Source organism: Clytia hemisphaerica, unplaced genomic scaffold (assembly GCF_902728285.1).
Source record: "Clytia hemisphaerica strain Z4C2 unplaced genomic scaffold, Clytia hemisphaerica genome assembly, whole genome shotgun sequence".
Classification (NCBI taxonomy): Eukaryota; Metazoa; Cnidaria; class Hydrozoa; order Leptothecata; family Clytiidae; genus Clytia; species Clytia hemisphaerica.
In genome coordinates, this window is record NW_027104027.1 from 44347 (window position 1) to 71723 (window position 27377).

General features: G+C 35.1%; 1 protein-coding gene across 1 annotated transcript; it reads left to right on the plus strand.

The window, feature by feature from the left end:
* Positions 1-8807: 8807 nt before the first annotated feature.
* LOC136811649 (cAMP and cAMP-inhibited cGMP 3',5'-cyclic phosphodiesterase 10A-like) lies at positions 8808-26824 on the plus strand. The gene is made up of 26 exons (XM_067068274.1): positions 8808-9013; positions 9139-9279; positions 9661-9698; positions 9948-10059; positions 10241-10290; positions 10593-10618; positions 11197-11296; positions 12597-12630; positions 12873-12929; positions 14591-14649; positions 15418-15527; positions 16055-16106; positions 16773-16918; positions 18682-18843; positions 19634-19689; positions 19911-19969; positions 20432-20574; positions 21166-21255; positions 21683-21833; positions 22469-22624; positions 22954-23004; positions 24102-24223; positions 24641-24752; positions 25049-25123; positions 25477-25565; positions 26117-26824. Exons 1-26 carry the CDS (start codon positions 8830-8832, stop codon positions 26265-26267), a joined length of 2526 nt encoding a protein of 841 aa, XP_066924375.1. The 5' UTR covers positions 8808-8829; the 3' UTR covers positions 26268-26824.
* The last annotated feature ends 553 nt before the right edge of the window (positions 26825-27377 follow it).

The following is a 27377-nucleotide window of genomic DNA, read 5'->3' on the forward strand; positions in this document are numbered from 1 at the left end:
TTAAAATATTGCAATAGATTACACCTTTAAATACCTTTCATAAATTCATTTATTTATTTAATCTATGTTAAATTTTTAGACGAGAATAACTTTTTGTCAAGTTTTATGCTAGCTAAGTTTATGCAAATTTAAATTGATAGATAGTTCACCAGCTCTTGCGATGAGTGGTCACCCGTGTACAGGGCTTTTAAACTGGGTTGGATGGTGGCCTCGAGACCTTTTCACCTTTCCTCCATAGGTAAGGTAAGGTAAGGACTTCTTTCAAATAAAATTAGTTTGGTTTCTAAAAATTGAGGGGAAAATTTTGGCCTGTCCACCCTACTAGTGTGTATGTATAAAAGTTGCGAAGCGATCAAGGCAAGTTGCTCAATTCGCAAGTTGCAAGCAAAATATTTATAGGGCACGCACTCGATTTGCAATTATTCGCAAAGAAAAAAGATAAAAAAGTATTGAATCCACCCATACCATAGGCCCATAGCAGGAGGTCCCAGCGGTTACCATAATGGTCTCTCTAACGTGATAGGGGTCGGACCAAACAAAAATGACTTACAAGTAAAAAATATTGGAAGAAAATTTCAAAAAATTGTGTCTTTTGTTTCGGGAAAGTTTTTCCACCTAATTAAGTAATGTCAGTCGAGTACTGAGCGATCTTTTCAAGTCATCTCTATACAAAAAAGAAAAGCAAAAAGACCTATCGAATGAGAACATCATAATGTTCCACCGCAGAGTAACTTGTGTTTTGAATCTATCAAAGCAATTAAAACACTAGAAATCTTCAAATCCCACGATATCCGCAAGCAAATTGATTTTGCAACGGTATAAATTGAAACTTGAAAATGTTATTAACACTTAGTTAATTGGCATAATTAGTGAGATTAGATATAATTTGATCATTTTTCCGATTTCATTTTTAGGGCCTGTCTTCTTTGGAATCAAGATGGAGCAAGAAACGAAGACTCATCAAGCATTTGCTTTGCGTTTGTTTTTTTTTACCAAAGCTGTGAAGATCACATGTCAGAAGGATAAGCAAGCAATAGAAGAACATAATAATCTGCACAACACTCTCGTATCACAGAACCCGATGGGGACCTACAACGGGAAATTTCTATTGCAAAATATCTTAACGGGGAAGAAAATTTGGGGTTTTAAATGGTCGGGGAAAAATTGCGACGGCGTGTACTATTGTTAACTCTTCGAAATTTTCATCATTTCCCCCAAATTTTTCAAGTTTATCCCCTTTGGAAAGTTCTATCGGCTATCTGAGCCCCTCAGAATGACTTAATTACTCAATATGGAGTTTTTCTCTCCCCAATTCATAAACGGATGATATACATTGTCCCGGGACATTTACTAACACGCATAGACGTACATTTTCTATATTTCATATATAATAGAACACCCCTTTCTCAGTGACCCAGTGAAGTTTTGAAACCCACCGGGTCTTAATATAGGATCTCCAAAGCTCACTAAGTGATAACCTTTATCTTCCTCTGGTAGGGAAAAATTGACTTTGCTTTCAACTAATATTCAAGAATTCTTAAAAAAAGTGAGATTGACCGGGGTAAGACGGTAAGACCATAAATAAGATCTTTGATTTGGGTTCTATGCAATTTCTTTCACCGGGTAATTCATCATTGAGTGGAGCTGACCGGGTCCCTGATATAGGGGTGTAATAAAAGAATTTGTATATATAATCTCCGTGGATACAATCGGGTGCATAGTTCTTTGCGCTTCGATGGTGAACAAACGATTTTTCTGTCGTGTTTTAGTCAAGTTGACAATTAAGAGTCATGTCTACCTGAGAACGATCTCGATTATCGGTTCACCCAGTGGTCCCTATAAAAGGCAACGAATGAATTAAAAAAAATTGTCATGAAACTAATTTTGCGGTATATTCAGGGCTTCATTAGATTATTGAGCTTATCTTTAGATAGAAGTCAACGACCTTAAATAGGGGTGTATGACAAAATTATTTTACTAGAGAAGAAAACATACATATTAAAATGGTATAAAGGATGACGATAAAACCAGGTGAAACATTCGAGAATGAAATACCTTTTCCTAATTAATGTTGTATGTGCAATATGACGATGCGTTGACTTCTCGATCCGGGATACTTGATAGCTGTACCATTATTCGGCAAGTCCATTTGGAATATCTAGAAAGAAAAGCAATATATTCAAATTATTTTAATCTTCAACTGGCAAAACCACATCTTAATACCGATCAAATATGAAACAGTTGACACACAACAGCGTTTCAAAACCTTTCTAACATTTTTAAATGTCCATCATGTGGCGTTAGAAGATCTTTACAGTCCCCAAACCGGTGAAATTCTGTACTCAAATACCTTACGTATCTGCCGCTTTAGTTGGATTAAACTTCGCGTGGAGTAATTGAAAATAGCATCGACCTCTAACTTCGCGTTGAGTAATTGAAAATGGCATCGACCTCTAACGTTAGAGGTTGATGAAAATGGTAAATTCGTAATTTTCATGAGTTTTGGTTCTTTTCACAAAACTTAGTTCTTGCTATAAATTGAAAATCCGTTAAAACTAAAGAAATTTGGTGAAATCTAGTGAAAACGAGGCTGCTTCGCAGCGAATTTTTTAAAATTCTCAATTCTCTAAAAAAAAGTACATGCGAAAACTAATCGCCTTAGGGTAATAATAGCCGTATTCTAAGTCGCGTCATTAAGACAAAAGTGACGAGAAAGTAAAAAATCCCACTCGCACAAGACAGAGATGTAATGTGTATTCCGACAAGGACATGATGTGTATTTCCTTCGTTGTGAGACAGGGAGATAGGAAAGCAAAACATCACTCGCACACTCGCATGAGACAGGGATGTAATATGGTATATTTCCTTTGTTGTGACACAGGGAGGTGCGAGAGGCGGGAGAGCTAAAATACCACTCGCGCGATACAGGGATAACACATACCTGATAAAATAATATTTCTTCCCACTATTTTACCGAGCTATTTACGTTGCCTTAATATACATTAATGCTTGTGAGAAAGCATAAAAAAGCAAGCTTTTATCCCCTATTGATCTCAATATAAAGAGGGCCTTAGATAATATCCTTGAACCCATTTGCATGTCAATGACCTTCTTATAAAGTAACTCTCACAGGAATCTGCAAAGACGTCATCCTAATAGACGTAATAAAAAACTTACCATCGTTGAAAGAATAACTTTTCGTAATCACTTGGGAATATAATTACTACTTGCATTGTGTTTACGTCATATTTCTCATCTCTTCACTTTTTCTACCGTGTAGGAGTGCCAATCATGAGATTTCTATAAGGAAATTTGAAAAACTTCACCGCAGAAATATTTTCAATATTTTGCTCAATTTTTCGACTGCAAGTTGTGGGGTAGCAGAAATATATATCAATGTGTTCCTTATAAGAGCCGCTAAACGAATATCGTATTTTGTTTTCACCACGACGTGTTATTGAACGTTTTAAGTACTTTTTGTTTTAAGCCTTTGATCTTTCTTTTTTTTCTTTTGTTTAGCGTGGCGCTAAATGATGTGATTACTCATTTTTTTGTCGTTTAAAATATGACAGTGTGGCTCGACTGAATGTAANATTTGTTGATGGACACATTATTTCGATATTTTACAAGTCATTTTCATTTCCAACAATCTCTAAAATCCGTTTTAATACAATCATATGTGTTTCCTCAATCGCTTATCATCATGGCCATCAAATGCATATTTATAATAGCAACTAACCAGAGCCCACATATTTTTGAGCAGCCAAGTAAAGATTTTAAAAACAACAACAAATAATCAGTTCTCTTTTCCACTGAATAAGAAGAGTGATAAATTATTCTAGATTATCCATAACTTGAATATGTTCGTCCCCATTTCAAAGCATGCAAAAAGTCCAAGTTCATGTTTCTTGCTCACTCTCTTATATTCGCTTTGCAAAAAAGGTTTTTTCACCAAGTATGTAGGTCATTTTTTAGGTTTCCTTTTCGGAAATGACACAACAACTCTGTTGAGCCTGTCTTGTCAATGAAACAATAAAAATTTCCATTTTCTTTCTTCTGTTATTTCTCTTTGCTACAGTTTCAGCTGCTTCTTTTCAACCAACATCTTGCAGCTCTTCAACTTTTTTTAAAACATTCAACCTTTCATTTTTATTTCTCACAAAAAAGGAAACATTCGAAATTGGAAAGATTCGAAGGTTCAAAAGTGTCTGTATTTTCAATGCTCGAGTCAATGCAGCAACTTCTTAAAAGGGCAGAGAGAGTTTGAGTTTTATGAACGCTTCAACCGCGCGCTGGTTTTCCGAACCAATCAGCTTTCTGATATTTGAACGCTTTGACTGCGCGCTAGTTTTCTGAACCAATCAGCTTTCTGATATGGAGCGGGAGTAAAGAAGCTAAAAATGTATGGGAATGACAGAATATCTTCTATGGAAGATGCACTGACTCGGAGATTTTCGGGGCCGTTGAGTGGTTCTTTTTCTCAACGAAGCCATCTTAAATACAATCTACCAAATCGATATTGTAACGCCTCTTACCTGGACGAAAACAATTGGGATCTGAATACTTGATCCACATTTAACAGATGGGAACTAAATTTTCGTTTTCGTCTTGCGCTCCCCTGGGTATATAGAATTTAAAGGTACATGCACACAATAGCAAAACTGCTTCGTTCATGTATACTTGCTTCGCAAAAAAGCCGTGGTTGGATTTAGTTGGAAAGTATGCAAAACATATGCAAGTTTACACAAAGATTAAAAAGACAACGAAGCATCTTATAAATAAATATTATAATCATTAGAACAATAAAAGATGGAATTTCTTAATCCAAAAAGAAATATTTACAGAACAAAATCAAAAAAAGCCTTTTAGAAATTTGTTCTTAAAGACATAGCATATTCTGTTTTCATGCCATTAAGAAATTCCACGAAGATGGAGTACAGACATCGAACTTTCAAAACATGCAAACTGAAAAGCAGTAATTATGACGTCACACATTATCAATCTTTTGATTTGATCATTTAGCGGCTCTATTCGAGACTGTTCATCTAACGTTTCCAGATCATCTAAAAAGAACGACAAATAACTACTAAAAAGCGACAAAAAGAACGACGAATTTTTAAAGAACGACAAATTTCATATTTTGCCATCCACAACCCCGACCGAAAGTGTCTGTTCCACCCCCACAGATTCATTTTCCTTTGATTGTCACGGGAATTAACTACTTGTGGTCTAAAAGAACGACATATTACGCATGCGTATTAGTCTCTATTTGGGTGAGCTGGAAACATTACATGAACTAACTCATTCCCAGCAGTAGCGGCCTGGCTTAATTGTCTTGGTGGTGCAAACTATGAAATTGGCGCCCCTGGTATTTTTGTCCTTATTTGCGCCCTATACCATTAAGTGAAACTATTAAACTGTAAGAGCAGTGACTGTTGGAAAGTAACGCCCAGAGTCCCTGAGTTAACAAACTTTTATTTATACGAGGGTGGTGTAAGTGGTAATGATAATTTGATATCTATTTCCTTGTTATTTCCTGGTCTTACTTTACTCTCCATTAAAGATCAATGGCTGAAAGAGGCCCCAAAAATTCGAAAGTTGGTAAGAATAAGGGTTCTTTGTAATTCTGGCGCCGGAGGCAAAAAAATTTGGTGTAAGAAAGGTCAAACAGCTTATAAGATATTCTAAAAAGGAGTTAGTTCGCATAAGACCACAAAAACCACAGCGAGCAGTTTCGATCAATCTCTCATTTTGGTGGTGAGCATCCTCTTTAACCCCTGGTGGATACACAACACTTCTCTTGCTTTGACTTTTCGCAATTCAATGTTGATAGTAGTTTTGAAAAAATTCGTAAAATAGAACGAAGCGCCGCAGGCGAAAAAAAATTTACATTGCACTTATAGAAGGAGCTAAAACCGTGTCACAGGGCGCAAAATCGCCCAACTAAACATCAAAAAGAATTTTGGCGCCCCCTTGAAAAGCTTTTTTTGGCGCCCCTCTCAGGTCTTTCTGGGTGGTGCACTGCACACCCTGCACCCCCTGCCAGGCCGCCACTGATTCCCAGGAGAATATTTACCGTCAGCCAAATAAGGAGTATTTTTTACCTTCACCAGCCTTCGCTGGTGATTTTTCATTTTGAGTTTATGTTTAATGTTATGGATTTTTGAAGTGCTTGTTCTAAGAGATGAGCGGATATAATTATTTTTAGTTTTCAAGAGAAGCAAATTTAATCTTTCTTCTACAAGATTACATTTTAATATAATGCCAATTATGCATGTAAGTTTTATATTAATACTTTCTTTTTGCATATGTTTTGCATACTTTCTAAGGGAATTTCACCACGGCAATTAGACCACCATAATTTTTGCATACAATTCAATATGGTGAATGTAAAAGGCGAAAAGGTCTATTCTAGTATGTGCTCTCCTTCAGCTTTTAAACACCTTTCTCATGTGACCCTCCTAACTGTGCGTTCCCTATAGTGTACTATTTTTAACACTTTTTATTACTGTACTATTAGGTCGTGGCCAGTGGATGGTTAAATGTTCAAAAATAAAGAAACAATTCAAAATGTCTGTGACCAACCTTTGACAATTGATTGTGGTCAATTTGAAGTGTGCTGAATCTGAATTTAAATGTTACCAAGCGTGAAAACCTGCAGTTTTTACGTAATTTTAGCTTTCTTGCTTTTCTAGGCAAAATTGCAAGGCTTGAAATTGCATGACTTTTTCGGGGGGGGGGGGTCTTCTTCAAATTAAAAAAAGACCTATATAATACCACGTGATAGAGCTCTTCAAACTGAGCAAAAAAATGTATTACATCAATCAAAGTCCCAACTTCTCTAGATTAAAAGTTATGAGCCTATTTGTGGTCATAAAAGGTGTAAATTTTGCATTGTTTAATTGCTGCTCACAATTGACTAAGCTAGACTTACCTTTTTTCTATATTTCCCATTTCAACAACAAAGAGATAGTGTCACACTAGGAAATCAAGCTTTCAAAAAAAAAACATCATTCATCTACAGGATGTATTTGCAACAACAAGGGTGACATATATCACCCTAGCCACTGCTTTAAAGGTGTCGTAAAAAGTCAGAAACTCAGACTCCGCTGCCCATGCTCTAGAGACTGTGATTTCCTTCAAGCCGTTGAAAAATTGAGAGAAAGATGTATCAATTCTGGATATTGTCCGCAAATGGTGGATAACATCTTACAACAAGCTCATACCCTCCAGAGAAACCTTACCCCTACTGAACGTTCAGAAACCGAAGTTAATGCTGTTAGATGGGTCATCCTCTCAGGTACATCATATGAAAAAATAGTTGAACGCTTTGCTAGTCATATCAACAAAACCCTCATTTATCATCAAATCAAACTTGATATTGTAAAATGTAACGGTTCTTCAATCGGTAGTCTCTTGTTTCAAAACCATATCAAAAGTAACTTTCCACAGTTCTCGGCGTTGTGTTGTTTGCTCCAACGATATTCGTAACGAAAATAGTCATATTGAATATAAAGGAGCATTTCCAAAAATCACGAACCTCGGCAGTTTTGGAACACTTGAAAACTCGTATTGTTGGTAAAGAGAAAACTGTTTTCTCAGTTCAATACCTTGAAAACATTCACTCTAGGAAAGTACTCTTTGTCTGAAAGGGAGTACTTATGGAATGAACTTTTAAGAGGTGTCTTGAATATCCAGAAAACGTTGAAAAAATAATTTGATAGTTTGATTATTTTGATTTTGTCCTGATACTTCGTCTCATTTTATAATTTTACTTGCACTTTTAATAATCTAATTTTTATTTATTTTTAGAACACTAAATAATTACTGATGATGATATTAATATATCGAAACATGTTTAAAAATAAAAATTAACATTATTTCTGTCAAGTTCGTTCGACTATGTCTTGCTATTGACTTATTATAATATCAAAAAAGTCCATTCTTCTGCAAAAAATTGATGTTAGATGTTAGAGCTGTTATCGACACTGTAACTTTAACATATCAATCAATCACGCACCCTGTAAAAAAGTCTCTAGAGAAAAACAAAACAAAAAAAATGGCGTCAAGGCAGGGTAATTTCCAAGCAATATACGTTATTCGGTGGTTAAAACTCAATTTTAAATTGAGTGGTTGAAAGGTAAATAATGCAAGATAGAGAAATTATGACGGTACAAAAACTAGGTATTTTATATTGACCTTTGCATATTTCTGTTTATATTTTAGCTGTAAATAGGTGTAAATAAGATGCATTTCTTTGTTTACTGAAAACTACTGTGAGTCTTATTGTTTTCGATTTTATGATTTATTGGTATTGCTAATTTTGCTGACGGGAGAAATTTTCAGTTTTTGACCCTCTCATAGCACTCGAGTTACAAGAATAAATAGCAGATGAACTGTTTGCGATATTTCTTTTATGTTTTAAAAGCAGCAGGAAGCTAGTTTGAGTAAGTGACAGCGCTGTGTAGAAAAATTTACACATAAAAATCAAAGTATACGCGTTTTTTTTTAAGGAAACTAGTTTTACCAAGCAGCCTCAGTGTTTTTTAAGAAATCGGCCTTTTGAGCCCTAAAATGTTTCTTACATGTTTCTAAACTTTTTGACATAATCAGCCTCGTGGAAGGCAGGATTGGAAGGTTCTTAAAAGAAACCAAATTTAAAAATGTCATTTTCTCATTCTCAGCCTTAGTATGTTTCTTAGATGTTTCTTAGTTTTTAGGCATTCTGAGAAACATGAAGTTTCTTAAAAGTGTGTTTCTTAAAAAAAACGTGTATTATGTTTATCATTGTTTCTTTTCTCAGTAAGAAAACAAAGAAAAGTTTTCCAAATGTCATGTCCATCATGCCAAGTGGCAGGTAGAAGATTGCCCTCACTACCACTGGCTTACATCACTAAATCACAGAACCGAATGTTGTGCAAAGGCGTAGATCCAACAGGGAGCGAAATGGTCTGCAAAGATAGCATGGTACAGCAAAGTTCGAGACTAAAGACACCAAGCACTGAGATAAATAGTAAGAAATTCTTTCTACTTCACTTTATATATAGGGTGACATGGAGCTTACCACTTGATTTTCCCTTGTTCTTATATATTTTCCTGTTATCCTAGTATTTTCATCATAATTTGTCAACATTTAAGTCCAAGAAGAAGTTATGAAGTACCTTGAAGCTCATCCTGAGAAGATTGAAGAGTATATTGAAAAGAAGGCCACCAGAGAACAATTGGAAAGATGGTTGATTCGTAAAGCAAAATCTCAACAAAGAACAAGAGATTCGTCAGGTGAAAGAAAGTTTTACTTGCATAAGAATTGTCAGGTTCAAATATCGTCATCAGATTTTGCACTTTTATTCACTCCAGTAACCCTGTGTAGCATTTTTAATTATTTAATTGCTTATTGTTTCAATAAAGCTTTTTTCACATGTACGTAAAATGTTCGTAAGGCTGTCTTTTGGGAATTTCCCCGCCCTTACGTACAGTTTTTGTCCCGTAAGAGGGTCTTAAGTGACTTTTTCTTCCGTTCAAAATATTTTGAACGTAAAGCAAACTCTACTTAAGGCCTAAAACGCTACGTAAGCTTAGGGAAATTCCCCATTCCTGAAGGTTTCCTGAATTTTACGTACATGTGAAAAAAGTTTAATAATGCTACATTTTACTTTTCAGCACAATTGGGAAAGTTACGTACATTCTCAAATTGGAAAGTAAGATATTCATTTTTTACATGTGATATTATTGATTTTTAATCTCATTGTTCTACGATGTTCATGAATTCAAAAAACATCATTACAAAAATCTAAATTGACTCAGAACTAATTTAATTAAAAATTAATTAAAAATTAAGCACAATTTTTTCGAAAAATCAAAACATTACTTGAAATTCTGTGCCTTTAAAACCTCTTATTTCATTTCGCAACGACAAGCTGTGCCAATTTTCTGATTTTGATTTTCAGTTTTGTGTGCACAAAGACAAAAGAAAACTTTTGGAAAAATTGACCAGTGAAATCAATAAAAACAAGAACAGGTCTTATATCATCAATGAGCTGGCTGAATCGATCTCGCATGGTAGACATTTAACAAATATATTAAATTTCATTTTGCACTTGAAATGAAGCGAAACTGACGTTTTTCTTCAGACTTTCAACGTTTTTAGTTGTAATATATCTGAATTTTGTAAACTTTTCAATTTTAACTGCTTTTTTGATTTATGATTGATTATTAACCGAATGTTTTTCTATTTTTTAAGCTATAAAAGCAAACCGCTTCAACTTGTACTTGATGGACCAAACCCGAATGGTAAAATTTACAAAAACCTTTTCTTAAATTTTTCACCAAAAGTTTTGGGGGATGCAAAATTTCTCAATACTATTTTCATAATTAACTTTTTATGGAAACTTGTTGTATAAATTGTAGATTACTCTTGGTTGCTAATAAACTAGGGCTGGATTGAAAAACTTTCAAATTTTATTAAGCAGGGTGGGGTCTCGAGGTTATTGGTTACTATGCAACTCAACATTGCAAAACAGTTTTCATTGATAAAGTTTGATAGTTTCCAGTTAAGAGAAGTCTTTGAGTACAATTTTTATTTTCCTTTTTAGAATCTAATGTGCTATACAGACAGCAGGTAAAAACAGTCCATTATTGTCGAGATTTGAAGATTTTCTTTCTGAGAAAAGTATTTTTTTTAAAACACCAGATTCAGCTTATGCTTATCTTTAAAAGAGTTTTGAAAGAATCGGCCGAAGAATTTAGGTTTTTAGTGATGCACCGCTATAATGAGTTTAGAAAAAATTACAGTTTGTCAGGTAAAAACTTCCTTTTAATCTATTTTATTTAATAATACCGATTGTAATTGCCTTGGGCATTGAATATCTATTGATTGAAAAGAAAATCCATTACAGTTTAATTATTTTAACTTACATTGAAATTACAAGTTTTTGGGGATTTTCCTTGATATAAATTCTGTTCCGATTTTTTCTGGATACACTGTATATATTTATCTTTTCCATTGTTCAAGTAATGTATTGGGGAGTTACTTTAGTCAAGATTTGATAAAGCAGTATTGCATGTATCATGGATCAAAGTATGAAATGTATTTAAGTCTTGCATATGCAAGGGATCAAAGTATTATACCTATGCATCATCTACCAACTATACAGTTTTAAATTACCAACAAATTTGATCTTTTCGTTATTTCTTTAGTCCGGAAACATGGGCGCATCAATCGCTCGCTACATCAAAGACCATTGCAGCACATGTTGGCAGAGAGAACAACTTGGTCTATGTCACTGAAATCCTTGGAGTAAGTCTTTAGTTATTTTCTGTCCAATATTTCTGGTAATCATTATATCGATCAAGCTCGTGAAATCAATGAAGAAAGTCTCCTTTTTCCAATATGTAGTGACAACAATGAATTCTGTAAATAACCAAATGCAAATGACATTGGACAGACTTTAAATGCTGATTTCTCTCTTGTATACCTTTTAGAAACCTTGACTTGTATTTCATTCTTTAATGAATGCATTCATGATTAGAATAGGCTGTATGCAATATCAGGAGTTTTTCAAACGGGGTAAGAAGATGCGGGATTTCTTGACGAAGATGTGGGATTTTTTGACGAAGATGTGGGATTTCTTGACGAAGATGTGGGATTTCTTGACAAAGATGTGGGATTTCTTGACGAAGATGTGGGATTTCTTGACAAAGATGCGGGATTTCTTGACGAAGATGCGGGATTTCTTGACGAAGATGTGGGATTTCTTGACAAAGATGTGGGATTTCTTGACAAAGATGTGGGATTTCTTGACGAAGATGAGGGATTTCTTGACAAAGATGTGGGATTTCTTGACGAAGATGCGGGATTTCTTGACGAAAATGTGGGATTTCTTGACGAATATGTGGGATTTCTTGACGAATATGTGGAATTTCTTGACGAAGATGCGGGATTTTTTGACGAAGATGTGGGATTTCTTGACGAAGATGTGGTATTTGTTGACGAAGATGTGGTATTTGTTGACGAAGATGTGGTATTTCTTGACGAAGATGTGGTATTTCTTGACGAAGATGTGGGTATTTCTTGACGAAGATGCGGGATTTCTTGACGAAGATGCGGGATTTCTTGACGAAGATGGATGACGAAGATGCGGGATTTCTTGACGAAGAGCTGCGGGATTTTCTTGACGAAGATGTGGTATTTCTTGACGAAGATGCGGATTTCTTGACGACGAGATGCGGGATTTTTTCTTGACGAAGATATGGGGATTTCTTGACGAAGATGTGGGATTTCTTGACGAAGATGCGGGATTTCTTGACGAAGATGTGGATTTCTTGACGAAGATGTGGGATTTCTTGACGAAAGATGTGGAAGATGTTTTCTTGACGAAGATTTGGATTTCTTGACGATGGGTGGGGAGATTGGTTTCTTGACGAAGATGTGGTTTCTTGACGAGATGTGGGATTTCTGACGAAGATTGCGGGATTTCTTGACGAAGATGTTTGAATTTCTTGACGAAGATGTGGGATTTCTTGACGAAGATGTGGGATTTCTTGACGAAGATGCGGGATTTCTTGACGAAGATGTTGATTGATATCTTTATTTTTAGGATGATAGATTTCCAGAAGGAACAGGAAGAGATGGTAAGATATCTAAATTTCATTTTTATACAACTTAGACGTTAGTCGTTGAAATTTCACCGAAATTATAATACAATAAAAATATGTCCGTCTTTTTATTCCAGCTAAACATAAATCATTCGATCTTCACTTTGAATTCATGCTTAATGTACCAGAATCTATGATGGTCGAAATATTACGTTAAAAAATTGTATTAAAAGCGACTATAACAACGTGCCATATCATTCGATTTTAATCTGTTCTAGGTTTGGATAAATCAGTCATCTGTTATCCACTGTCTTCAAGTCATGGAGAGCTGTATGGTATGTCATTTGTTACTATAATCTTTTTTTAAAAGTTTTTCTCAAACTATATTATGCGTGGACTTTTTTTCGGTGTTGTTTTACTTAGAAATAAAAAGGCTTTTATTGCCAACTTACATTGAGCTAGAATCTGAAATCGTCTTTTTGTTTGTCTGTTAGAAAAAAAATCGGGGTAGCCTGGAGACTTCAAAAGTGATCGGATTTTGCTCAAATATGTCACATTTTTGTTCCTTTGGTGGATTTTTCATTTATTCGTATTTTGATTTTTGCGAAGCTAAAATGTTGGGGAAGTTTGGACTTTTTATTTTTGGTGCCGAGTTAAAGAACGAGTTTCTCCATTTTTGCTTTGGTGCGCTCGTTTGACTATGTGATATTGTTTCTCAGATATTTCCATCTCTGCGCCCTGTTTGATCTATTTCCACTCTAAAATAATAGAAAAGTTTGAAAGTTTTAGTCATTGAGATTCTAGCTATTGTAAAACGGATTCCTTTTCTTTGAACTAAAATGTAAACGCTATGGCCCGATTCACTCTCTTGAAAAAAAAACCTTTCTTAATCCGTGGTAGAACTTTACTTGTCAGAGTGTGGATCGAAACTATATTTAGCCTGTTATATCAAATGACGAAAACTTTGGAGATTTATCTTGACCCACAGAAGCTAAATTGACGTCAGCTACAGGATATGGGCTCTTGTGTTTGACAGTTTTTTTCACACGTCATTTGCTCAAGAATTTTTTTATAAATTTCATTTTGAAAGCTCAAACGATAGACATGAAATATTAATATGTAATCAATATTCCAAAAGAAGGCTAAACAAAAGAGCTAGAATTGATTATTTCGTGATTTCATGTTTAGGAATAAAAATTTTAATTATTTTATATACATCTCACACACTTCAAAAAATGAAGGTAAAACAATTTTTAAAGTTTTTGATTAAAAAATGTTCACAAAAAAGGGAAAATTTTTTTAATCTATTCAGATCTATTTGACAGGCAAAAAAGTATTGTTTTACCTTAGGGTCTGCATAAGATAGCTTGATTTTAAAGCGAATCAGATATTCAAATCTTCAAAATCCATTTTACTTTTTGGAGAAAGGCTTTTGCTTGTCTGATAAGAAACTCTGCAAAAATTATCTAAAGAAGAGCTCGTTCACCTCTTGTTAAGCAAACTTTGCGTATTTCTTTTGACCTCGTCACTACAAGGTATGCTGTTTGGTGATAATTTATGATACAATGAGATTCAGAAAAGTTAGGGCCTAAATAGCCTTAAACAGAACTCGCAGCTTTTTTCTACGAAGTAACGTCTGTTTCATTTTGCGATGACTTCGAATGTTTGCAGATCAAGTTCTCAGACTCAAACAAAGTATTTGCTCTATTACACATAATTGTTTTAAAGATAGAGTTGGAAAAAGAGAACATTTAGAATATTTATACTTTGTCACACCGCTTTACAGAACCCCGAGTCGCTCGTATGTAGTGTCTTGTGAGATCCCCTTAGACCGTAGAATCTATTGATGAAATATATTATGAAACATCCTTTACAATTTTCTTACGTTTTTAATATTTTAATATTTCCTTATAATTCCACGGAAATTTCTTCACTGTAAATGACAATTTTCACTATCATATCCCGCTTTTTTTTTATTTTACTTTTTTTTTCTCAGGTGTTGTAGAATTTATTCGCGAAGTGACCTCTCCTACATTTTGCGAAGAAGATTTGGAGGTATGTTATCATATCATTTGACAATTCTTATTTTATCACCCTGAAGGTAATATAATAAAGAAAAAGATAACAATATAAAATAATGATAATAAAAAGATAATATAAACTGTCATTCCGTGGATATTACCAGGGAAAAAAAGTAAGATCGCGCTACCCTTTCCTTTCAACCCTCGTAAGCCCTATTTATTATCGAAATCCAAAATAAAACCTTTCAAAGGCTTTTTTGTAGGGTATCACTCCGGAAAAAATTTCGTGGAAATTCAACTTCTCAATTATTTTCATCGCAGCTTGTTTATAACGAAATCGCGCAATGAATGAAGCCCTTTTTATCAATGAAGGCTAGTTTGGTCGACCCTAAAAATCGATGAACATTGACAATTATTGATACATTAGATGTTTGATTTCTGTGGGCCAATATATGAAGTTTTTATCATATAGAACGATCTTCAGTTCATTATAGCTATCTTTCTGAGCTTTTATGATTGAGTTCTTTTTTAATAAAATGAAGATCTAGTCGTTTTTTTGTTACAAATAGCTGACTGGGTTTTTAGAAGTTTCATGGGCTTCATGTCCTGGAATGACCTTTCTGTTTTACTTAGTTTAAAGAAAGGAATCTTTATCCTTATTATGTGCGTTTGTATGCGCTCTATTTTTTTTAAATCTATCGAGATTTAGGCAAAATACGGATGAATTTCGGGTGAATTTCGGGTGAATTTCGGCGAATTGTCTGTTTAGAGTTCTACCTCATTTTGTTTTTCTTTTTCACAGATTGCTTGCAGCTATCTTACTTGGGGCTCCATTGCAGTACATTATGCTGACATCTCCATCAAATTAGAAATGCACTCGGGAGTATTGGATTTCGTAAATAAATGTGCCAGGTAGGTCTGATGCTGTTATTTATCTTAAGGCAATAAATACTATGTGAGTAAAATTCCAGGAAACGTTGCTTTCGTGTTTTTTGAAAAACATATCGATGAGCAGAATATTTTCCGAAAAAAAAACTTGAAGTGAAGAAAACAAAATCAACCTGTTGAATTCTGTGCTGTGATATGATCACCATTTTCATGTCAAAATTTCTTAAAATTGATAAAAATACGTTAAAACGTCATTACTCTGAAAATTTTTCTATATCTAATTAACTATAAAAGCCCTTTTTTGCTATTTGTTGTTAAGTTTGATGATTTTTAGAGTCAATCGGTAAAAAAGTTGTGCTCTATTAAACTCTAAAAACCTATAAAAAGTCAGCCTTTTTCCTCTGCAATTATTTTGAGACAGACTAGAGTACGCACAAGAACAAGTTTTTGGTCACTATATAGCAGTTAAAAATATAATCATGTTATATAGAAACTTGGTCGACCATCTCTCTCAGCATATGTAATATGCAGTTTCTTTGTTCGTTCTATAGATCAATTCCAAGTATAAGTACGAATTGTCATGAGCTGCTGAAGAGCGTAACGGTAAGTGAAGCTAATTTTCTTGGGCTATCTTTTTGTAAATACTTTTTTTTCGGACACTATAATCTATTTATGAGATTAGTTAGATCTCAGAAAACCAGCCTATAGTAAGTAGCCTGGTGGTTTTAGGGAAACTGGGAAAGGAAATTGAAAAATTTGTGGTCCTGTTAATACAAAAATAACGGAAGTATATTCTTATCTTTACGGTTGAAACCGCTAAATGCGAACGAATGACCAATGAAAAACTTCGGATAGATTTCGGACAGTGAGTTTTGATTTGTAAATAAGTATAATCAGGTGCCGGGAGCCGGGTTTTCACTTGATCGAATGTTGAGAAGGAGAGCCACATCTACTCTCAGCTCTCAGTAAATTACCGCCTAGATCAGATTACCCAATCCAAGCTTCTCATTCTCTGTGTTTGTGATGACCGGGGATCGAATCCAGAACCCTTAGATTCTAAGGCGAATGCTCTACCGACTCAGCTACCCGACTATTTTGATAAGGCTGCTGATTAAGGAACTAATTGGTTAAATTTAGAAATTAATACCTCAAATTTAAAGTGATCTTTACTATCTAGTATCTAGTACTTTAGGAAATAATTTTTAGTGTGTCATTCAGTCTCACAGTGAACAATGAGGTTGGTTTAATATTAGATTTTGTTTCTTGCAGGTTTTTTGCAAGGAGAGAACGAAATCTGATCATTTCATCCTATACCTATCAAACGATGAAGGAAGTGAATTGACATCTGAATTAACCGATTTCTTTATCCTCAATCCATCTACGAATGAAAATACTGGAAAACAAAGATCCTTCAAGTAAGAACCACCATATCTTTGGAAACTCTAGTATCGGAATAATGTTTACATAGTGCAGAAAGGGGTCTGACCCCCCCCCCCCTTCTTAAATGACTCCCCTCTTCTTGGCATCCCCCCAACCTTTAAAAATGCCTATTCCCCAAGGGTTTTGGGCTAAATTTTTGGAACTACCTCCGGGTGCCCCGGTGGAGGTCCTATAAATTAACCCATGTCCGTTCGTCCGTTCGTTCGTCCGTTCGTCCGTCCGTCTGTTACCAGCTTTTCTCAGGATTGGTCATTAGAACAATGATGCAAATGGCAATGCCCAAACGTGAAGCCCGATTTTTGAGAAAAAATTTATTTGGGCAAATTTGGGCCAAAAACTACCTAAAAATAGGGTTTTTTGGACTTTGTGCAAAATCCTGTCATTACTTTTTCCTGATTTTTTTGTACAAAGATGGAGGGAAAGATTCTCTAAAAGAAGGCTGAAGTGGTTTTTTCCCGGAAAATTTCTTATTCGCCTTAAAAAAGGATTTTCGTATTTTGGGGGAAAATTCCCTTTAACCAAATAAGAAAATATAGCTTTTAACAATGTCGACTCATTATTTTTTCTGATTTTTGCAAATGATGCAAAATGGCAATGCCGAAAAGTGTCGGAGCCCGATTTTCGAAAAAAAATATCTTTGGGCAATGGGCCAAAAACCTGCCTAAAAATAGGGTTTTTGGACTTTGTGCAAAATATTACTTTTTCAGATTTTTTGTACAAAGATGGAGGCAAGATTCGCCTAAAGAATACTGAAGTGGTTTTTCCCGGGAAATTCTTATCGCCTTAAAAGACGATTTCGTTTTTGGGGAAATTCCCTTTAACCAAAAAGAAAATGAGCTTTTCTCATGTTACTCAATAATTTTTTTCTGATTTTTTGCACATATGCAAATGGCAATCCCAAAATGTGACGAAGCCAGATTTTTAAGGAAAATTATTTTGAGCAAATTTGGGCAAAAAACAGCTTAAAAGGTTTTTTGGGCCTGAATGGTTCAAGTGATTTTCGAATTTGGGGAAATTCCTTTTTACCATTTTACATTATTCAACACACAAGCTTTATTTTTCCATTCTGAATTTTTGTACAATTATTGTCACTTTTTTCTTATTTTCATCTGATGTTAATCATTAGGTAGGTCCATTCAGCATGTTGCTTGTTTATGGTTAAAAGGGAGGGGAAACAGTAAAGAAAAAATTAAGTCTGGCAAATATAATACCACTTTTTAGTGAAAATAAAGAACTTCCTTTCATGCAGACCAAATTTCATAACAGTGCTGGAAAATAATGGGAAATAATCTACAATATATGTAAGCCCCCCCTTCTTAAACGATCCCCCCTCCTTGCTATCCCCCCTTGCTACCCCCCCCCTTTTTTGAGAAAATTTCATCCCCCCCCTTCTTCCGAACTATTCGATTTTCATGAACATTGCCAAAACGCCACCCGGTTTTTTATGAGTATGATATCTTTCTTGGGATAACCTACAACCCCAAGTGCATAGTTCAAAACGTGAATAAGAATGTGTTCTACAAAAATCCCGTCACTCGAACAAGAAATGAAATAACTTTGACAATTTGAAAAGAACTGAAGAAAAATTCAAGATAGACACAACTGAAATCACTTTTCTTATTTCTTACCCAATGTAAACTCAAGTCGACGTAACGTCAGTTGACATTACAGAGGTGTATTTCCGTTCAGTTCCGTTAAATTTTGTCTTAGAAACCGCTATCACCTGTATCTTTTTTAGACAAGCCATCACTGAAGGAATACCTGGTTACGTGACGAAAACGAAGAAGTTATGGAATGTACGTGATGCATATACCGATCCTTACTTCTCCCGTGTGATCGATAAAGACCTTGGCTATACTACTAAAACAATACTGGCTGCCCCTATATTGCTCAATGATAGGTATCTCATTCAAATTCCACAAATGCTAAAACTAAATTCTATTATCAATCGCAAGTTTTATGTTTAATGACGATTTTTAGTCATTCCGTTTTCCAGTGCTCCTTATCGCGCCATAGAAATTTCATTTCCACTTACATTGTACAAAGTTCTCTTGTCTCGGGCGGGTCTCCGAAAATTCAACAAAATTCCGCAAATTCGAAGAATCTTGCATAATCTGTTGTTTAAAGTCCATTTTCGTCTGGGACAAGAATATTTGCTCCGACCCATATTTTGAGTGCGTTTTCCTTTAAAAAGAAGAAAGCGAGAACTAGGTTGTGTATCATTCGATTTTTATCAGTCGGTAAAGCAAGCAAGCAGACTATCCTTTCGTGCCATTGACATGTGTTTTAAACTCTTATTACCCGTCTCAGACGGATTTCCGTCTCCAAATTCAACAAAATTCTGCAAAATTTCTGTCTGAAAAAAGAATCTTGCCTTATTTGTTGTTTGAAGTCCATTCGCTTTGACTACTTCATATTTTTAGCTCATGATACATCTTTTGGACCGTAGCCGCCAATTGCCACGCTGCCATTTGTTTGTCTGTTTTACCACCCCAGTTTTTTATCGTACCTATAGACAATAGAAAAAAATGTAAAAAAGGACTGGATCGAGTTTAAGGTGGTGAAACGGGCAAAAAAATGCCTTTGCGGCCATTGGCTGCTACTGTCGAAAAGGTGTATTGAAAGTGTATATTCGTTGATGAAGAAAGTGAACATCTCACTAATTATTCATTTTTTTTCTTGTACACAAGGTGTTTGGGAGTTCTTCAATTCTTTAACAAATCACAAGGAGTCTACAATAAACAAGGTAATCACACCAGTTCCACATTTCTGAATATTTTTTGGATGAAATCTTCTTAAAGATCAAGCACACCTCATCAACGGAGGGACGTTAGGAGACGGTGTGCTAGAAAAGCTTGTTCTTGTGTTATATCACATCATTTGATTTTTATCTATCGTAACTCAGATTGGAGTAGACCAGAACTCACAAAACAGTTGAAGAACTTAATTATATTTTCAACTTTCCAGACGAAGAAATGGTCAATTTATGTACATCGTTTTACAGCTTGGCCATACATTATGTTCAGGTTTTTTAATATACCAATTTTAATCTTTCATCTGTTTTATCTCTCGGAAAGGAATATCGATATTTTTGACATTAAACCATTTCCCTGTTACCCTATAGGGACTATATTATAATATTGTGGGAACATAATATCAGTTTTTATAAACTACAATTTGTTCCTTCCATTAATCATTCGTCAAGCATCATGCTACCCGATAAAATTATTACCTTTCTTCTTCGAAATTTTTTACCTTTTTAGGTAGTGTTCAAAGTTTTTCCGTCTTACTTACTTGCAAAAAGAGGTTTTCCCGTCTCCAAAGTCAACAAAAATTCTGCAAAACATGAAGAATATGGCCAAATTTGTTGTTTAAAGTCCATTACCGTCTATGATGAAAATTTTGCTTTGACCACTTAAAGATCGAACCAGTGACGATTGTTGTAATATTCTATCCTAAGCCTAACATTGATACCGTTCTTTTTTCAGCGAAATGAATCACAAAGACGTTCAGAGAATGAGATAGCAGTTTTGAAGGAACTTTATTGCCACCATACGAAGCCACGCCGTAAAGAATTGAAAGACGTTTATAATTCTGCTGTCCTTGTCGAGATTCCCGATGATTTTTACAAGTAATTGATTACATGATTACTAGAATAAATTACTTTAAAAAATTGGATTACTTTTTTGGGGTTTAATTTTGCGTTTTCGCGAGTTTTTGAAACAAAGTTTTTGGGGAAACAATACTCGAGAAATCACGTTAGATTGCTGACTTGCAACATTATTAAATCCACACGAAATTTTTGAACCAGATTTTCGGATTGAAATACTCTGTAAATTTCCTATTTGACAAAATCGGTGTTTCAGGATCATTTTGACTGATTTTTGGGTCATTCGCGAAAATAGATCTGATAAATATTTGCGATTTTTTCGGTTTGCTTAATTTTATTTGATTAATTGGTGCACGCCTAGAGACTTTTTACTATATTTTTCTAAAACCTTCGCACGCAGCGGTTTTTCGGCTTTTTGATGTTTACTAGTATTTACAAAATTCTTTCGCTAACTGAAAAGATAACACCAAAAATTGGTTTGTTACGGTTACGTACCATTCTTGTAAGTCACTGAATGTCTCTGTGGTGAAGTGTATGGCTTTAGCATTCTTGTCCCTTAACTGTTCCTGTGCTGTTGATGTTCAAACCTTTGTATTTCATTTTTTCTTTAAGGTTTTCATTCGATTTTTATCAGTCGGCTAATCAAGCAAGCAAACTATCCTTTATTTTGGCCAAAGATATCCTTGAAAAATGCCAAGTCCCGTAAGTAAATTATTTGGAAAATTTGAAGAATTATGGATTTTTAATTTCAAGAAAAAGTATTTTGTCGCTTATCAAGTTTGATAATCGTTTCTTATTGAGTATATTCAGGTTATGAGCCAGCTTAACAATATTTAAATTGAGGTCCAAATCAAAAGATTGAGTTTAGACGTGATGATGTGGTTGCACTTTTTATTACCGTTTTTATAAGTTAACGCATGATCAATTATGCACCAAGAGAGCTTTGGTTTGATTACTTTGTTTCTTAATTCCCATATACATATTATAAAGAAAGTGTAAATAATTTCTGAATATCATGCTTGTGTCATGTTTTCTCATCATCAACCTTAAGAGAAATATTTACAAACCCTACATATTACGTCAACACAAAATCCAACCACCCACCAAACAAAATAATTGATTTTGCCAGGTACTGCGAAAAGGTTTTGGTTCGATTCCTTGCAACGGCCAAGAAACATTATCGTGACATGCCGTACCATAACTGGTGTCATGCTTTCTCTGTCGCTCACTTCGCTTACATGATATTGCAAGGGTGTTATCAAAACTTCTCAAGAGCAGAGGTATGCGTTATCTTCGTTTTCTCCTTGGTATTCATGATATGCACCATTGTAATGTCTTCTAACCATCCTTTAATCCAATTTTGCCAGCGCTGTGAGAAGAAATTTACTTTCAATTTTACATAATAGCATTCGCCATCCTAGGATATGGAAATCACTATGCTTACCTGACTCTGTCAACTCGTGCTCACGATGCACAGTGCTGCTGGTGTATCCTCGAATGCTCAGGATAAAAGTATTCGCCACTACACCACAATCAGTGTTCAAAGTTCTTCCATCTCAGACGAATTTCCGTCTCAGGGAGTTACAAAAAGAAGCTTTTCCGCCTTAAAATTCAACAAAATTCTGATTAAACATGAAGAATCTGACCATATTTTTTGTTTAAAGTTCATTTCCGTCTGTGATGGAAACTTTGCTTCGAGCACTGCATAATGCCTGGTATACCTCCCCGTACTCTTTGCACCAGGGTGATGCTACCTATTCCCCGTATAGGTTGACCGAGACCAAAGTACATCCACTTACCAAGTAAATCATAGCACTTGGTGGGAATCGAATCCCGACCTGTTGTACACGGAAGTCAAGGCTGATTATTAATACTCTGCTTGCTTATATTCAAACATTTATTTTGTCTCGTTTAGGTTTTAGCACTTTTCTTTGGTTCATTGTGTCATGATTTGGATCACCGAGGCCGTAACAATGCATTCTACATTCTAACGGATCATCCCATCTCGAGATTGTACGAAACTTCCACACTGGAGAATCATCATTCCTACATCACTACTCAAATCTTTGCGGTCAGTCTTTTATTTGGTTAGAAATCTAAATTTTAACTTTTTCTTTTTTGATATAACACCTTTTGCAATTTTTTTCTAATCGAACATTCTACGTGATCAGTCTTGAAAACTAGCCTTTTTATTGTGGCCGAACATAGATATTTTGCTATTCAGACTGTCTACCCACTGTATAATAAAGTTTGAAAGTTTCTTCAAATTTTAATTCATGACACTTCAGGATTTGAAATTAACGAGTTTTAGTTATGCTTTTTCTCTTCCTAAAAATATTCAATGTTTAGATTGCGTACCTAGACTTGCCCATTAATTTTTCGGAATTTTTTCTACCACAGCAACAAGAATGTGACGTGTTTTCTTCCCTGGATAAAGACGAAAGACAAGAAGTAAGATTCATCAAATTTTCATAAACTTGAAACGAAAACTTGATTTCATAGATTTTTCAAAATCAGAACATCCCTGAAAATATGGCTTTCATTTTAAAGCACTGTTTTTATTCTCAACTTCAGTTGAGCTAGAATCTGACAATGTCTGCATGTCTGTATGACCGTCCGAAAACTTTGGGGCAGCTTGGAGACTTCAAAAATTGGTCGATTTGGCTGAAATTTTGCACACTTGCTCCTTGCGTCAATATCTGGGGGTGTTTTTTTTTCATTTTCCAAAAATTTTGATCTTTGGGGCCTGGGGACGAGTTTTTCACCAAAACGAGGCTAAAACTTGGGGCAGCCTGGAGACTTCAAAAATTGGCACTATTCTAAAGACATAAACGTATATAAAAAAGTTAAAAATGAAGATAAAAACAACCCCAGGTATTCACCCAAGGAACAAGTGTACCAAATTTCAGCCAAAACGGACAAAGTTATAATATTTGCTACCTAATACTAAATATTCGAAATGTTACCATTGGGCTTTCGAATAACAAAATATCTGAAGTTGAGCCCGACTATTGTTTATGTATCATTAAATGTAAACATCTAAAAATGGCAAGGTTGGTTTTGAACTACTGATATTTCGAAGAAGGTTTTGAAAGACTTAATATTCAAGAGTCGCCTATAGTGCCACTTGCATCACATTAGATCATCCGGTTTTTACGGTTATGTACCGGAAAGTCTGCACCTAGGAGCGCCTTGACCCATACCACCCAACTCCGTGTTAATAAAAACTTGATTTGAGAATGATAGTAATAATTGAAATTTGAAGTTACTGAGGAATGGTTTTTTAAATAGGTTACAAGAATAAGAAACCCCTACAACGCTCATTTTTAGGTAAAAAAACAATTTACCAATTTTCCGTCCTGGAAAAAAAAGCTATCCACCAAAATTGAAAAAAACTGACTGGTAAAATTAAGTTCCTCGCAAAATTTGATTTTTTTCTGGACATTTTTGCTGCTCGCCAAAATCATTTTCCTTGAGGTATCACTGAGAAAGTATGAAGAATAAAGAATGCTGCGTCTCATCGTACAGTTTTACTTCTTTACAACTAGGTGATGAATGTGATAAATCACGTGATTATTGCTACTGACTTGATGGAGTATTTCAAGAATCGTAACATTCTGGGCCCAATCGTTGAGAGTGGCACATATGATTGGTCCAATAAAGAACACAGGTAGGGTCACAAAATTTCAGTTTACTCTTAGCTCTACATGTTTTTTCTTTTTATAAGCATAACGTTTATAAGCATATGCAGGCTCAGTTTTTGGTACCTAGACAATGGCTCTATTGTTTGAGAACAATAGAATGCTAAGCATAATGCGAGCCTGACATAGAGACAGACACTTGCTTATAAAAAAAAAACATGTAGCACCTCTAGTTTTTTCGACCAACCTCCCCCTGGACATTATTAGGACCCCTCGTTTATTAATTTTCGAAAGTATTTTCAGCTGTCAAAAGTTTTTTAATCGTTTTCAGGTCTTCATGATAAAGCTTTCGATCATAAACCCAAAACAGTTTTTTATGAAATCATCTTTGGATCATTTTCTCCCGTGTATTAGGTATCTCTCAACCCCCTTCCATTATCTTTTAGAAAATTGGCGTGTGCATTGATCATGACCAATTCAGACCTGTGTGGATCATGTAAACCTTACGAGATCAGTAAAATATCAGCTATCAAAGTCTTTGAAGAATTCTACTCGCAGGTATTGGGACTGTCGTGTTGTTTGCATTATAAGGCTAATTTTTCAACTTTTTAAGAAACTATAAATTGACAGCAGTCTTAGACGAGCGAGTGTTTGGTAACTTTTTGTAAATATACTTATCTATCTGCAATAAACAAAATCCGAAATGGATTATCCTAGTTAAAATTTCCGAAAAACAATAGAAAAAGGTGTCAAAATAGGATTGGGTCAAGTTAAGGGGAAAAAATGCCCGCGCGGCAATTGGCGGCTACGGTCGAAAAGGTGTATTCAAACGAGGGTTCTCCATTATTTTTTAGGGTGATGAAGAATTGAAACTTGGTTTCACACCCATTCCAATGTTTACCAGGAAAGACGAGATGGCTTTGAATCAGGTACGCCACCTTCTTCTCCCTTCATACATTAAGAGAAAGAAAAATGTTGAATTCATTGATGCGTATAAGACCCCAAATGAAATGTTTTTCTAGCACTAAATCTAAAATCAAAATGTTGTTTTTTTACCAAATAAAGGTCATTAGGGTCCTTTAGATGCTTCTCTGCATGTTGTCGCTCGACCTCATCCCCGCTTATCCCGGGCTTTAACACATAAAGGTCGTGTAATCTTCCACCTCAAAAACTGGACAGTGTCAGGGTATCATCTTGCGCCGATTTGTAACATCCGAAAGCTGATAATACGCTGGGAACGAGGTATCACTAATTCATTAAATTTTCTGCACAATTCTTTTAGGCTGGTTTCTTGAATGCAGTTGTGATGCCATGTGTGAAGATCTTGAAAAAAATCATTCCTACTTTGAATGAGGTCGAAGAAGATTTGAAGTAAGTCTGATCTTTATTCTTTTCTCCATCCGTGTATGCTAGTACAGCCGGCAACAAATGTTTTGGAATTTGAATACTTCTAAAGTATCAACTAAATTTGTATTGTAAAGGGTTTCAAAAAGCTCTGTCACATTTTTGACATTTTGAATAATCTTTAGCCAATAGAGCACAGGAACATATAAGTTTTACACGCTTTCTTCTCACGACTTTGGCTAAAATATGTCACATGAACAAAATGGACGTCAATTTTCGTATAAGAGAAAAAAGAATTGTGTTCCACACTTCGCCTGATAGGCTCTTCCAGAAAATGTTCGTAAATGGAGGGTGGAGGATATAGTGTCCTAGTTTGAGGGTAATTTTAAATGTCCAGGGGTTCAACTAATGCTTGTCCGGGGGGTTAAAAGTCTCAATGTCCGGGGGTGAATTTCCAAAAAATGTTATATCCTCCATTCCCCCCCCCATATTCAATCTATTTTCTGAAAAAGCCCAATGTAAAGGAAAATGCACAAAAATTACACCTTTACTTACAAATTGTCATTTCTCATCTCCAGGACCCTTCTCGACCAATGGGAAGACTACGCTAAAGAGGAGGTCGAGCAAGAAATTAGTGCTGAAGATATCCAACAATTGCGTATCCCTGGATCCAAAGTGCAAGAAAACAGTTTGTCTTTTGTTCGATATAATAAATCCAATCTTAGTTAGAGCTGATTGGAGCTATACAAACGAAAGTTCAAAATTAAGCGCTTTGTGACGTCGAACAAAAATTCATATGGTTGGAAGAGTTGAAAGCACCTATTGTCAAAGTAGATTCTTTAGAGGACACAATTGCATTGTGGTCGGGAACAGAATATAGTTGATGTAAGAACAATTTTATTCAAGATTGGATATCGCACGAGTGAGTTACTTTGAAAGGGGTTATTGAGATTCATGGACACTCCTGTATCACTGATCCGGTGGAGATGAACCAAGCTTTGTGAAACATCCGGAATTCTTTCATTATTATAACTTTTTGTCCCTCTTGAAGTATCTCCAACGCCCGGGGGGGGGGGGGGGGCACTCAGCCAAAATCGGGGACTTGCGGGGACTTGCCGCTAGTCAGGGTCCCTTTTTCTGACAGGGTCCCAAAATTACTAATCTTCAAAAAGTGTATTCGACAGGGATTACTTTTGGTTATTTTGGACAATTCTCAGGGTGGAAATCAAAAAATTTCCACTTTTTCGTCTGATTTTATGTCGTTTTTGCCACTTTTCAGGGTGAAAAAGGGAAAAAAGGAAAAATTTTCGTACTGACAGGGTTTCAATTTTACCAAAAATTCATATCTGACAGGGTCCACTTTTCAAACTCTTTCGGCCGTCAAGGTCAGTGCCCCCCCCCAGGCTCCAACGATTATTTGAACTTTTCATCACTCCCATTGGAGCTGTGTAACAGTGGAACTGTGGAAGTTTTTTATGTTCTGTAAATTTGTAATTTGTTCAGCTGTAATTTATTATGTCTTTAAATTTTCACTCAATATTGAGTTTTGAGTTTCAGATGTTAGATATTTAAACATTTTAGTTTATTAAAAGTTGAAATATTGAATAATCTTGGAACTATATTCACATCCTTGAAAAAAACAATTTATTGTCTTTCCCCTTATATAATTATCTCACATGAAAAGGAAGAAATGCATACCTGAATACAGGGCTAATTAGGAATTTGTTTCATGCTGCAAAGACAATTATAATTAAAATCAATTAAAAAAAGAAGGATACAGGAGATGTAATCCAAAATTATAAACGACTTTCTTTTAAGATTATAAGCTTTTCCCGCCAA

Excerpts from the sequence above, each read along its gene's own strand:
- LOC136811649 (XM_067068274.1), top strand. The coding sequence starts at position 8,830 with ATGTCATGTCCATCATGCCAAGTGGCAGGTAGAAGATTGCCCTCACTA. Across the intron at positions 10,619-11,196 it reads ATGTGCTATACAGACAGCAG|TCCGGAAACATGGGCGCATC; the intron begins GTAAAAACAGTC and ends TTATTTCTTTAG. Across the intron at positions 24,224-24,640 it reads TGGTCCAATAAAGAACACAG|AAAATTGGCGTGTGCATTGA; the intron begins GTAGGGTCACAA and ends ATTATCTTTTAG.